This window comes from Anticarsia gemmatalis, chromosome 7, assembly GCF_050436995.1.
Source record: "Anticarsia gemmatalis isolate Benzon Research Colony breed Stoneville strain chromosome 7, ilAntGemm2 primary, whole genome shotgun sequence".
NCBI classification, from domain to species: Eukaryota; Metazoa; Arthropoda; class Insecta; order Lepidoptera; family Erebidae; genus Anticarsia; species Anticarsia gemmatalis.
Genome location: NC_134751.1, coordinates 11028576 through 11043185, shown reverse-complemented (window position 1 = coordinate 11043185; position 14610 = coordinate 11028576). Strand labels below are relative to the sequence as shown.

The following is a 14610-nucleotide window of genomic DNA, read 5'->3' as shown; positions in this document are numbered from 1 at the left end:
ATGAGCTTTCTAAATAGAGAAAAAATTAAATTTAAAAAATTGATAATTCCGAAAATTTTGGTTTGTTTTACCGCGGCATGTAACGATGTATTAGCCTTTTAGAACGATTCTGCCTTATGTTTTTGAACGATATACATGACTGTCACTTTAACATTTCACTTTAGTGTGGTGCATTGCACACAGGAAAAAATATTAGTCGAGTGTACTATATATTCAATAGTATCTAAACATTATTGTATTTGGTGTTATTATCTTAACTTAAAAGTTATCATTTTAATGAAGGGCATTACTTATATGAGACGAACGTAAGGTGATTTGACTTTCAGCCGATGTACTTATACCTAAAATCATCGTTTGGCATCGAGATAGCCACAATAACGTCATTATAAATAATATTTGACTGAAGTAATTATATGTTTTGTTTCGTAACGCCTAATAAAAAAGGTTGTATTGATCTATTATTTATGTTTCATCCAGTATTTTTGACTATAATAATCTGTATCTAGTCGATTGGTATATAAATATAGTAACATTACAGAACAGCACTAGCAAACGTCTGCAAAATTAAACTGTCAGACGAGTGTCAAACTGTCAAAGTGTCAAATCATTTAGATCGCCGCTCGAAAAAAAATACTGCGCTCTCGTTTTCGTCGAGATAGCTCTTGTGCAATTTTTATTGTTTTGGTTAACTGAAAGCCGGTGTTTATCTATGAATAATATGATTATATAGCGTCAAAATGTTTCCCCTGAGTGTAAAAATGAAGTACATAAAACTTTGGTTGCTGTTCAGTTATTATATTACTGAAATTCATGGTTCGACACATTGGATGGTTACTGAAGGCGGATTAATCCAGCCCAGGGTATGATGAACATCTATTATGAGAATACTTATAGTCTTAACTAATTAAAGGAATAACTTGTATAGTGGATGTATTTTAATGAAGTTACATTGAGCAATCTTCGTTATCGTGAGCGCTCTAACACCATGTTCAGTATTTCTACTTGATAATTACACTAGTCTACAAGGAAAAGTATCCGAAATAATTTAAACTAATTTCTGCTTCTCTGTCCATGCAAAATTCGGATTGATAACTAAAATTCATTTATTAGTTTGAGTTTTTACGATAATCGTATCTTTCTTAATGGAACTACCCACATTTAACTTCATAATGTTTTGACATTTACATAGTTAGTTTGTATCAAATATTCGAAATATTGTGATTTAGTGCTATTTTCTCTTAAATTAAGCGATATAGAAGTGATAAAAGTAAAAAGTTTCGGAAGGCACGTTAAATTGTGGGTCCCGTCTGTCATTTTCGAAGATCTTTGACAGTCGTTAACAGTAGTCAGAAGCTTGAAAGTCTGACAACCAGTCTTACCGAAGGGTATCGTGTTAGTACCCAAGTAACTGGGTTGTGGAGGTCAGATAGGCAGTCGCTCCATGTAAAACACTGGTATCCAGCTGCATCCGGTGAGACTGGAAGCCGACTCCAACATAGTTTGGAACAAAAGGCTAAGCGAATATATATACTATTAATAGACTTTATCAAGTGAAAATAAAATATTTTTCATCAACAACCTAGGTATCTTTATGCTACTATAGTTACTCAAGGTTTCAAACAATCTTTCTATGAAAATATCTTTAAAACAATACTACTCTCAGACTGTAAAACCTTATTAACATCATGTGACTAAATCTTTACATTGGAATTTATGCTGTGACATTTAAATATGACTGGCCTTGAGTTACAGTAAAATATTGCAGTAATAACTGTATTGAGTGTGTCTAATTTAATTCTAGCTTTTAGATACTAATAACCACTTGACTGGCTATTTATAATATTATACTTTGAATGTAATCTTTGCAACTCTAATGAGGTCAAACTTGTACAAGAAATTGTATGCTAAATGTTTCCTGTAGATAAAATTCTTATTAATAAATTCAGATCAGAAGAGACTGAATAAAACATAATTTTTAATTGGCAGCTTAGTGATAAATATGGGTCAAATGATTTTCCCACTAATGCTCGGTTTCTGAGGCACATTTAGCAGTAGGTTATCTATTCAAACTTTTTTTTTATATAAGCTTAAACACCACTGAATAAATAAACTACTGCTAAATGTTCAGAAACCGAGGGTAAATGTGTTAATAAAAAAAATAACAAGATCTTCCCTGGTAGAAAAATTATACAGCAACATATTTCACAATAATTAGTAATAGAATGTATTTTAAAATTGTAGATAGACTCACCATTTGAAATGGCCAGACCATATGACCTACTAGCATTCTTGAACCAAGACACACGCTGGGACAACATAATCAACATACACCACGATTTAACAAAAAGGCAACAGTTAATAAAAAGTCTATGGGCAGAGTTAGAAAGAGATACCGACATCACTACATTGTTAATTCAAGATGAAAACTGCGCAAAAACAGGTCAATTGAACCTACTAGATTGGTATACGTCCTTTTTGGAAGATGGGAAGACAAAAGTGGGTACTGAAGAGTTCTTACTGTATAATATAAATTACGGAGACACTGATGTGCCTGATTGTAAGAAGATTTCTTCTTTGACGTTTAGTATGTGCGTTTTTGAACATTTGGAGGTAAGTCTTAGATCCTCTTGCACTCATATTTAAGAGCAAAATTTTTGTATATCTTTCCCTGGACAGCACTCTTCTAGTTACTATTTCCTTTGCCTTGCCTGTAAATTGCTGTTTCTTAACAGTCTTTTCCTTGTGTAATGGATAACCCACATGACCCTAACTACCTATCTCTCTGAGTAATTCTTAGCAGAAAATTCAAACTTTTGGCTCGACTCGGTATTCGAACCCGAGATCTCTGCGCGACGTCGCATAGACTACCGACCGCGACACAGAGTCAGTAATTTTAAGGTATCCAAGTATTGATAAATCCATTATTTTTTTCAGAGTATGAAATTGAGAGAGAATCTTAGTTCCAACCCAGAACTGTCTCTTCCTGACCAAATATCTCCAGAAATGACGGTGGATCAGTTTGGTCACTGGCTTGCCGGGGTTCTTAAAAAGAACAGCTCTTCATGGCTCCATTACAATATGGCGTCATTGTATTGGCGGGTCAGAGGAAATGCGCCTAAAGCTATGGAATGCAGTCGACGTGCTGTGCATTATGCACCAAGGTATCCTGACTTATTACTATTAGTTAATTGTGATTTTTTGTGACGAATGTTTATATTTGACTTCACACCAAAAAAGTTTTTTTATTCATCATATGGTTTTCGAGGAAGACATTCAAGCCGCCTGTAGGGATTTGTTATGGCTTAGCGCCGTGTTTTTAGTTGATTTCAATCGAAAGCGAAGTTTTACGTGATATCAGTACGGATCTTTTAGATGACCGCGCTAAGATTGCTTAACCCACTTGATCGCTTACCGTGTTCTTGAGCGCTCATAACTAGTTGTGCTCACTGGTCATTATATCAATACTTCAATACTAATATTATAAATGCGAAAGTAACTCTGTCTGTCTGTCTGTCTGTCTGTCTGTCTGTCTGTCTGCTACTCAATCACATCTAAACTACTGAACCAATTTGCATGAAATTTGGTATGGAGATATTTTGAGACCCGAGAAAGGACATAGGCTACTTTTTATCCCGGGAAAATGACGCATTTCTCGGGAAAATTCAGAAAATTCAACGAAGTCGCGAAAAATCAATATTATAATGACATTGAATTAACAAAATTCCGTTGCCATGGCAACTGTTTTAATGGCGGATATGCCGTAGCGCGACTTCGTTATACTAAGAGAAGATATAAATAATTTTGAGAATATTTTTCGTGAAAAAAAAGCATATTTTATATCATCACGCTACGACCAATAAGAGCAGAGTAGGTAACAGTAAAAAGTGTTACAAAAACATGGAAAATTCTGACCCATTCTCTCTTATGTGACGCAAGCGAAGTTGCGCGGGTCAGCTAGTTATTATATACATTAATTTTATACAGATAACAGCTGAATATCCTCCATAAGTCAAAATTTAAATGCACATGATAAAAATAGGAAAAATACAATATTTTAACATAGAAATATTAGTAATTATGTGACAAACTGTTGTTATAATTATCCTCCTAAGTTTTCCTTATTATTTGACTACTCAACCAATTTTAAAAGTTTATTTACAGGGAATATAAGGACATTGCGTTACTTAGCATGGGTTTGATACTACATCGTAGTAAAATGACTGAAGACGCCGTGATCGTGCTCGGTGCAGCCGCGGACCATGACCCACAATGTCCTATCAATCATTTTGTATTAGCTAATGCATTTGCTGTGTTGGGAGATTTCAACAGTTCCATAAAACATTTTGATATATGCCTGAAGTTGAATCCATCATTTGACTTGGCCGAGAAGCATAAAGCTGGTGCTTTATGTCATAGTTCTTTGTTGAAAAAGATGCAAGCTGTACGAGAGTAAGTTATACACATATTATGTTGTTGCTGTATATCTTTTATGTTTGTTTTCATTCAGGAAATCATTTTTCGCAGGCTACAATGTTCTTATGTAACAAAGGTGGCAGTTTCTCAGAGTAATAGTTTGATCACATAAATCAATTATTGAAAATGTATTATCACGATAGACGACTCTTTTTTTAGCTTAGATCTTTAAGATATTAATAATATTTATTATATCTGATATAATACCTAAAATTTTATATTTTGAGAGCTAGTTATAGATCAAGATATCCATTCACTGGTGTTCTAATGCAAAGAGGAATAAAACAAAATAATATTTTTAATAATATCCTTTATCAGATGATGATTGATGTTTCAGTACAATGAATTTACTTCGGGAAGAGCTAACTGAGTACAGTCAGAGGGAAGCGTATTGGTTGAAATCACAGGCCGCTTTTTTACGGACCATGAAACATAAGGAAGAATATGGTAAATTTAAAAGTTATCTTTATAATGTGTATCCATGGAAAAAATATGAAAACGTTATGTTTTTATATAGCAATAGGCTTGCCCCCTTTTACATAAGACTATCATTGTTATTGGCGAAAAGTGGCTGTAAATCATACACATCTGTCTACACTTTCAGGTATAATAGGCGCGATGTTATTTATGTATATATTATATTTCTTTTCCTAAAAGATAACTATGGTTTCGGACCGCTCCAAGGATCTACCCGTATTAACACATTGATAGATCGGTACTGTAAAAGACCCACAAGCCCGACAATCTAACCACCGCAAAAAGGCAAAGCGTGTCAATTCACTTGCTTGCTTCTTAAAACTTAATATGAATTAACAATTTTTTTCATTCCAGATTACATGGATGTAGGCAAGAACTTCGAGAAAATGTCAGAATTGACTGGTTTGAATGTGAAAGAGTTGAAAAAAGAAGGGGACAAGTACTCGTTAATCCAATACTTTTTGGACGGACCGACTTACAATGAAGATTGGCTTAAGGAAAAGGGTGTGCATGCCATAGAGTCTGCATACAGCCTACAAAGATTAGTCAAACATATTAGCAGGCATACAAATATGATCACAGACTTTGTAGTCCAGGGAGATTATTTGAAACTGACTGATGGAAAGATATTGAAAGAGATTGGTCCTACACCTACATTCCCGGATTTGTTTCCTGATGTTGTTAAAAGTAAGTTATTCCACTATTCGACTTACACAGTGTGGGACCTAATAAAAAATATTTTTTTGGCCATAGATCTATATTATGGTCATTAAACTAACAAAAGCTAAGCAATCCATTATAATGTGCCAAAATCGCAATTTAGTGAATACCCAACTAAAAGGAAGCTCAATATTAATTATAATAAAGCCCTTCCTTAAACCTCCAAATTAATCAACATTTTAAATTTAATAATTTGTTTATAACTTTTCCTAAATCTGTAAGGATAATTGTTGCCATTTATTAAAATAAATTTAAAATTTATATGTTTACAGCAAATCCATTTATAGAAATAAAAGAAGTAAAGCCCGAGGCTCCGAAGCAGAGTGATAAAAAAGGAACGTCGACAGAAACTGAAGGGAACATGTCGGAATATGATACAGGGATTATACTGTAAGGAAATAAACATTTTTTATATACATTACTAATATTATTAATTTAAGTTTGGATAGATGTTTGTTACTCAATAACAGCTCCACTGTTTTTGATAAACTTTTGTACAGAAGTAGTTTATAATCTGGATTAACACAGTATACTTTCTCAGTATAATTTTGTACACATGAAAAATCTTTTCACGTGTACGAAATTGCCCGCAATAGCTACACTTGAGGGATAATATTTTTCGGTGCATAGCATAAAACATAGAATTATTACTAATAGCACGCAGTAGATGTAAAATAAAGTATAGATAAACCAATACAAAAACTCTTTCACCGACTGAAAACCAACTCGTAGTGATTTTTTTACGTATGTAACTTTCTAACATTTCTTACATCGCAGATACCCACCGACGTTAAAAGTAAGCAGAACGACCGAGGACTTCGACAAGAAACCTGAATGGCCTCCACATAGACTGTGTAAAGAGACTGCGCCTACATTTCCAGATAATTTAGAAGCAATTTACCAAGTATTTTTACCTTTCGAGAATAAGGGTATAAGGTAAACCCCATTTGTTTACTCTTAAACAAAGCTACGTAGCGATAAGTGGCCATGCTTCTGGTACAGTGACTCACATTGCATTAACCACGTTTAAAATAAACTGAATCAATATCAAACGGAACTGTAGTCAAATTATTCAGTAGACCATATTATATGAGATGAATATTGTCAAAAGAACAGTCTTTGATAGATAATAAAGCTGTTATAACAATAAAGTTTTATGTTCCAGACTGAGATCACTGCTGACCGACAAGATCGGCGTGCCGGTCAGCTCTGAGCACGAGCTGCCGTGGCACCCGCCCACGTGTCCCAACGACAAGGACGCCGCGGCCTTCACGCAGAAGAAATCACAAAAGTAAGTACAAAAGCGCTTATTTATACTATTTCAGTAATACTTTTTGCTGGGTTCGATTTCCAGGTCGGACACAGTGCTATTGGTATTATTATATTAGATTATTCTCAATAGAAGTCCGCAGTATGGTAACACGCCCTGTATTTGACAATAGACTTGCTTAGAAATACACCCGCGTTTAACCGTTTTCAATTTTTGCCGCATGTAAAGGGAAGCGAGCCTGTTACCATATACAAATCTCCGATACAAATCTCCGGACTGCTGTAAAAAATACTCTAATATAAATTAGAATACGACCGATAACACTTTGTCTGATCTAAGAATCGAATCTCGTGAGCAACAGTCAAATACAATACTGACCGCGCCACAGAGGCAGTTTCACACGTGCAACTAAATCTACTTTAATATGAGATCTTATTAAATGATGGAATTGTTTCCAGGCCACAAGTAGTAAGTGAGGTGATACACACGGACTACTTGCGTCAGAAGTTGTTAGAGTACGTGGGCGACGGCGACGCGAGCTCTGTCAAACATATGCAAGACGCCGAGATTGGACAGAGAATATACGCCGCTATACAGATGGTATGTGATTTTACTACATCCGAAAATATTAGCTAACAATGACATGATACTTCTATTATCATATTTATTTAATTAGATAATGCGAACCCATTTTTTTTCTCATTACTAACGATTGTTATTTTGTGAACGATGTCTCCCGATAGATTTGCTTCAAAGTACTTTTCATTGAAAGAGACCTGTATCAATTAACTTGAGCTCATTATGTAGTAACCACATATAGTATAATTGTTTTTTGACAGTTTATGATAAATAAATGTGGTCGCCATGCCCCTTAATCAGTGCATGAGGATGTTGTGCTTTCGATTTCCATACGGAACAAATATTTTGTGATCACCAGATAGTGGTTTCGGTTTTACTCTGTGTCCGTTGTTTCCATGTAAAAGCCACAAGAGCAATTCTTAGGGCGAGAGTAATAGAGCAACTGGTCAAAAATATTTATTAGTACAATCTGATTATTCTTTGTTACAGAAACTAGCACCAAAATGGCTCCTATACACGTTATCATCGTTATACTGGCGTGTGCGTCGTAACAACGTGAACGCGTTACATTGCGCCATGACTGCCAGTCGCACCGTTGACAATAAGTACAAAGACATCGTGCTAGTCTCCTTAGCCTCTATATACTTGGAGATGGGCTACTTTGATGAAGCTTTAACCGCCGCTGAAGAGGCTTTTAAGTTGAGTTTGTATGAGGTGAGTTAATTTCATAGAGTGATAAAGTTAAAGTAGATGATAATGAACGAGTACTGCTCTAAATTGTCTCGACACAAATACGGGTAGAACGTCCTAACTTGATGGTACAGCAACCGACATTACTTGTGAGAGTCATGCGCTTTACGAGTACTTCCAGGAACAGTAGTGCGACTAACTACTTAACCTCTGATAACTACTGATAATTACTTTTAAAAAAATCTCGGAAATAATTTTTGACCGGACCCGTCCTTTGAACCCTCAAACAGTCTAGATCAAAGGCTAACATTTAAACATCTACAATAAAGCGAAATACTTTAAAAGTATGCACTAATTTTCATGTTGAATATTCTCCACGTCAATATTATAACAAAGTTTTGTTTATACATTACAAAACATTTATCTATGTTTTCATACTTTCCAGCCAGCAACAAACTTCATTCTAGCAGAACTGAACATGATAAAGAAACACCGCAACACGCACATGTTTCATCTCAAGCAAGTAATACGAGTGGAAGCGAACTTTATGAACGGACTCGCTCGTAACCTGCTGCACGGCTGGGCTTGTCTCTTCAAACAAGTCAATGTGCTACAGGAATTAGGTAAATATTGATTAATATAATATGGTCTCCCAATCTTATTTTTGCAATTATTTTTTTGCCACTTAATATAATTCAACGCTTGTAATACCTAAAAATATAACCAGAGATGATTGAAATACACCCACCCCAATCCCATGTGATTGAGGGCAAGCTTATTTACATCCTTATATCTATTAGGTTCGGCATACGGACCCATCACATAAAAAATATTTTCTGACTTTAATGCCTGGGGAAATAAATCATCGTTTGATTTTTTTTTATTAGCCTTTTTCCTATGTCAATTTAGTTCTTGTGTTAATGCCTTCAAAACATGTACGAAACATAAAATTCTATTCTATGTCCCTTTTATTTCAGAATTCAGTGAAGGTGATATTTGTACACAAGTAGAACCGGGAATGAGTATGGTGTGCGAGAAGGACGGCACTAACTGCCATCTCACCAACATACAGTGCTTTAATACACATGAGAGAGGTAACACAATAAAAAATGTTCATATTCTATCAATAAAAATAAAATATACAAATCGATTGTTTATTAATTTATTAAAACGCCACGTTGATGTGCCACCAAATGACGATTTAATTGTATTCATCAAAACATTTGCAAAGCTTTGTACTAACACTCTTTCGTACTCTCTGTGATTCTGAATCAATGAGAATGTTTTCATCGCAACTTTGGTTATGAAATAAATTTTATCACTATTGATTCTTCATATTGAGTTTTTAAGGGTTGTATTTGTACTCAGAAATAAATCGATAATTACCGAACACTGTGTTACACAATTTCGTCTATTACTTGTACGTATATATCGCGTGCACGCACTTGCCAAAATCACTACAATCAAAATTGTGCCAAAACATTTTCGTTGTTTCGAATCACAACACTAAACATATCATTTGAATAAATTGTAATTGTCGTAGACAGCAGCACATTAGTTCGAATGCTTGAACTAAAAGACGATAACATCCAGGGCGCGAACGTTGACGATATGAACGACCAAGTGTTCGAGCATTTTGTGCTCAACGCTCCGGCCGACCGCACCGACAAGTTCGCACACCAAGGAAACTACGACGCCATGATGAAAACTGTCGGCAAAGCCCTCAAGGGCTGCGGCCATAGGGGATGCGCAAGTGAATATCATTCTTGTGTTCGTATAACACATTCCAAGAAAATTAAAGTAAAAATTACTGCAAAAATAGTTTACAAGTAGATTACGTTTCTTTAGCAATCTCATAAGTTGTTTTAGTTACTATATAGTTTATCTCAAAATTTTATATAGACTTTAGTTATATTAAATGGGAATTCTATCAGTTTTGGGTCAAAATTCTTGAAATTTCAAATATTTGGGGGGTTTTTTACTGTATCGTTGTGGGAAATATGTTATTTGGTGTTTAGGTATACAACCGGAAGATCTGGCTTTAAAAGAAGAGGATTGTCATCAACATTTAGAACTGGATTACTGGCTGCATATGGTCAGCTTTAGGCAGTTGCTTAGCGAAGCGGACTCTAGGTAATGTGCCCTTATAATAACAAGTATGTGAGTGTTTGTGACTAACTCACGTCTTATTTATGACTTGTTCTGCAAAAGTTAAGTATTTTCTAAATTCTACTAACAATGTGATGTGGTCCTCCATATACAAGTTTATTAGAATGAAATTTTCAATGTTGTTTTAGTATATTGTTTCGTCTTCACTATTAAAGAAAACATTTGTATTATAATATTGTAAATCGTTGTAATACTCTTGTCTGTGGAGGAAGTTCGATTTTACCATGAACTCATTTTGTTATTATCTCGATACTTTAACTGTATTTTCACTATATTCACTATACTTTATTTCTTTCTATTCATATTTTACACCACTTCTATCTTCCATAATTCCGACTTCTATTCTACTTTTTTTGGTAATATTCTTATCTCTTTTCACTACTTCTATACTTCGCACGCATCAAACAACTTTGTGGGCAAAATAAACACAAGAAATTTATGACATAATTGCATGTGACGGAACGGATGAACGCCGATGTTGATTCGCTTACATCACATACTTGCATTCTTCTCCTAAAGTTCTTGTTTTAATTTTTTCAATGCTTGCGGCTAAACTCAGACACACAAAGTTATCTGGTGCGTATCACCTATTTAATTTGTACCTGTTCACTCTCTTACATAACATTTTTCTGTTTTACAGACTACCATCAGAAATCCTAGCTATGTCCCCATCACACAAGAAGATACCAGAATGTCGAATTGGTATGGATGATCCTTCTGAAGACTTCTTTCTAGAACGATTGATGAAGGTTGATACTGATGGCTGGGAGCCACTGCTTAGTGTCATGCACCAGTTCGCTGAGATGTTCAATTACTATGATTATGTAACACTCGGCGCTAAAATAGCTAAATATGTTGATACTGTGAGTATTGTTTGGGGTTGGAATAAATATTTTTGTGGAATTAATTGTGTTGTAAATTACTAGTCTTGTAATTATGAGAAAAATTGTTTGTGTTTATGAAAAGATATTATCGCATTTGTTATTCAAAAATGGTAAGGGTTTTTAATTACTTCATCCTATCTTGCTTTTTATGTCTTTACTTTCACAAAATGGAATTTGAATTTGATATGATTATGAGGAAAACCTAAATTCACTATCTCATCTGGGAAATACCCAAGATTTTATACCTAAGCGTATCTATTGAATGTAACGAAAGAAATATCAGATTTCTCGATTTGTGACCTATTATTCAAATATATTGAGAGGCTGTCATGAAATAAAGACTAGTTGTAAATAAAACAATAAAATAAAATACAATATATTTTATTAATGTGACTAGCGCGGGTCGAGCTGGGCGGGTGCAACGCTGGCAGGATGGTGGTGCGGCGCGGGCGGGCGCGGTGCGTGTGCAGTTCGCTGCCTGGCCGCCGCACACGCGCGCGCCCCGCCCGCGCTGGCGCCGCACGCCGCACGGGCACTCGCCGCGCTGCTGCACATGTAAGTTACATAAAACACAGTGTTAATACATAATTAGTACACATATTTATGTCATTTGTTACTTGTCAGAATAATCAATAAATGTTAGTGTTCCCTGCTTTCTGAAAAAAATGGTAAACATTGTAAAAAAAAAATGAATTCGATACTATGATGACTATCCGTATTGTATGCATTCGGGAAATGACAGCGTTACAGTGTCGCTCAGCTCATCTAGAGATACGAAGAAATCGTTGTTCCGGCTCACCTAGAAAAACAGAAAATAATATTCATTATAATTTGTTCTTTCACAGACAATCCAAAAAACAAGACGCTAAAGAGATCTCCTATTTATCTTTCTACGCTCAACCAAAGAACGAAATAGAAGCTTTCCTTGTTGGTGTATCACATACTTATTTGGTAAGAACTATAAAAAAAATAACAATATTGTACCAATCAGAATGCTCCCTTAATTCTCCAATATTCCACATACAAATCTACGAACATAAAGTGACTGGAAATGTTTAAAAACATTAGTTAACAGTGATCTTAAAAAACTAAGCGATTTTTATTCAGAAGATGTAAAATATGGACTTAACCCTGAGTCCGATAAAAATTATAATCTTTAAAAACTTTTCTTCGTAATTAATATCTACTTCGAATGTCTACAGGCTGAATACGAGCCAGCGGTATGGATGTACCGCTACGCACTGACCATCGACGATAAGTTCCTCCCCGCCAAGGCTTGCCTCCACGCCACCATGTGTCTCATGCTGTTCGGAGACTCCGCTAAAAACAAACCTAAACACAACTGAATTAGTAAAGATATTATCACAATAATTAACAGCCAGGCCTTTGCAATGATTAAAAATTCGAAAAAATCATTCGACTATTATCACCTGTTATTTATTTATTATTTATATCCAAATTATCATTTTTAAATTAAAAGATGAAAACTAATTCATTATTATAGCATCACAAAGAATTTGTTTATATTTTATACTTAAGTTAAAGTTGAAGGCACTGGCTGTTAGAGAACTGATTCATGGCTAAATATTTAATAATTATAAGGTTGAAAACAACGATTTTTTTCTTAATATTGTAAGCAAAAATTCCCACATTGCTCAGGTACCGATAGTACCTATTATTCCGCTTGAAAACCTGAATATTATTATAAAATAAGACATACATAATTATTGTAAGTGAAAAATTCAGTCTTGTAACGACGAAATAATTTCATAATTAAATAGTGAGCATAAGAATTCATACTGTATATTAAAAATGAATGACTTAAAGTTTTGTATCTCGAGAATTTATTTGTAGACTCCTTGGTTGTACCTTTAGCTGGTGTTGCCAGCTCAAATATTCCGCAGTGTTGCCTCATTATGTCGTATGTTTTAAAAACTGCCTTATTCCAAATAATTTACGTAATGTTGTCAATAATTTTATTTTGTTAAGTTAATTTCCGCCTATAAGAACAAACGTTGAATCATTCCTTTGTTGTCGTGCTCACAATATACACAAGTTCTGTGTAGTAGTTATATTTGCGAACCGTTTTTTTGGTTTTTATATTATCGCTAGTCATAATATCCGTTTTTTTCCAACGATCAATCGTAAAACCGCTCGATTTAGTAATTTTGGGCCCGAAGTATACTAAACAAATTTCACCTGGATTATAGATAGGTATAATTTCCGAATGATATCATTGTGTAAACGTGAATTGTCTTCCTTTCATTCGTCGCAGACGTAAAGTGTTAAGAAATAATACGTTTAGGAAACTTAAAATCCCTGCATTTGATAGAAAGTTGTAGCATATAATTTGGGCCATATATTTTCCAATAATCTCCGCATAAAATATTATGGGTTATTCCATTCCTAGCCTCTTAAAAGAAAGTATAAGTACATTTTTTTTTTGCAAAAGTTTCGTAAGTGTTAAGATTTTATTTAATGTTACCGTACAAATGTTCCTCATATTTGTAACAGTTACATTTTGATTGTACGTTTAAGACTGACCTGTTTTTTCAGTTGTAATAAACTTAAAAGTTTTCAATATCTATTCATTGTTTTAATTTATCACCCTATTATATTACGCCACCCTAATTTTAGTCCCGATAAAAATACTTATATGAAAGTTGATAAAGCATTTCGAAGTCGCAACTTAAAAAGTGCATTGTAATTGCGTTAAAATTAAAGTTACTAAGCTTTAACTACGAATAAAATAAATAATAACATCGTAAATGCAGCTGATGATTATATTTGATTATTGCACCGAAAAATAGAACCTAACTCACACATTTATCAATAACGAATCGCTTAAGTATCAGAAATATTACGAGGAAACATCTATGGACTTATCAAAGAAACAACTATACCATATTCCTTTTTACATTGACAATTCGCAAAAAAAAATTAAACTTAAAAAGTTAGTACATTATGACGTCACTTGACAAGACCGTAAAACTTAAACTTTAAAAAGTTACTGGACTATGACGTCACTTGACAGGTCCATAAACATTTTCCCGCGCTGTTGACGTTCGCCGCTGCGCTGGACGATGACTACGAAGCTCCGACAACAACTATTAGAACACGCACAAGAGTATATTCGTGTCACTAGTCCTGTGCAGTGCCCAATAGTTGTTTTGGGCTTCATATTATATCTCTTCGTTCTTGATACTCGGTGGACTGAAAAGGAATGGCTAAGGAATGTTCATATCTAGCATCAAGTCATTGCAAATAAGGTATACCACGAGTCTAGGCAAGGGCAAGATGTAAAGGATACTATTTGAATACATTTTATAAAAAAAGACGGCTTCCGTG

General features: G+C 34.5%; 1 protein-coding gene across 1 annotated transcript; it reads left to right on the top strand.

Moving 5' to 3' along the window:
- The first annotated feature begins 588 nt into the window (after positions 1-588).
- LOC142973999 (tetratricopeptide repeat protein 17) lies at positions 589-13847 on the top strand. Its single transcript, XM_076116074.1, has 19 exons — positions 589-860; positions 2242-2610; positions 2935-3161; positions 4162-4449; positions 4811-4920; positions 5305-5637; positions 5943-6060; positions 6448-6606; positions 6836-6961; positions 7399-7540; positions 8009-8233; positions 8655-8832; positions 9187-9303; positions 9753-9962; positions 10228-10342; positions 11019-11241; positions 11660-11817; positions 12108-12213; positions 12465-13847. The coding sequence occupies exons 1-19, from the start codon at positions 738-740 to the stop codon at positions 12606-12608; spliced, it is 3471 nt and encodes a 1156-aa protein (XP_075972189.1). The 5' UTR covers positions 589-737; the 3' UTR covers positions 12609-13847.
- The last annotated feature ends 763 nt before the right edge of the window (positions 13848-14610 follow it).

Coding starts and splice junctions, on each gene's coding strand:
- LOC142973999 (XM_076116074.1), top strand. CDS start 738: ATGTTTCCCCTGAGTGTAAAAATGAAGTACATAAAACTTTGGTTGCTG. Junction 11,242..11,659: donor TAGCTAAATATGTTGATACT/GTGAGTATTGTT, acceptor TAATGTGACTAG/CGCGGGTCGAGCTGGGCGGG. Junction 12,214..12,464: donor GTGTATCACATACTTATTTG/GTAAGAACTATA, acceptor GAATGTCTACAG/GCTGAATACGAGCCAGCGGT.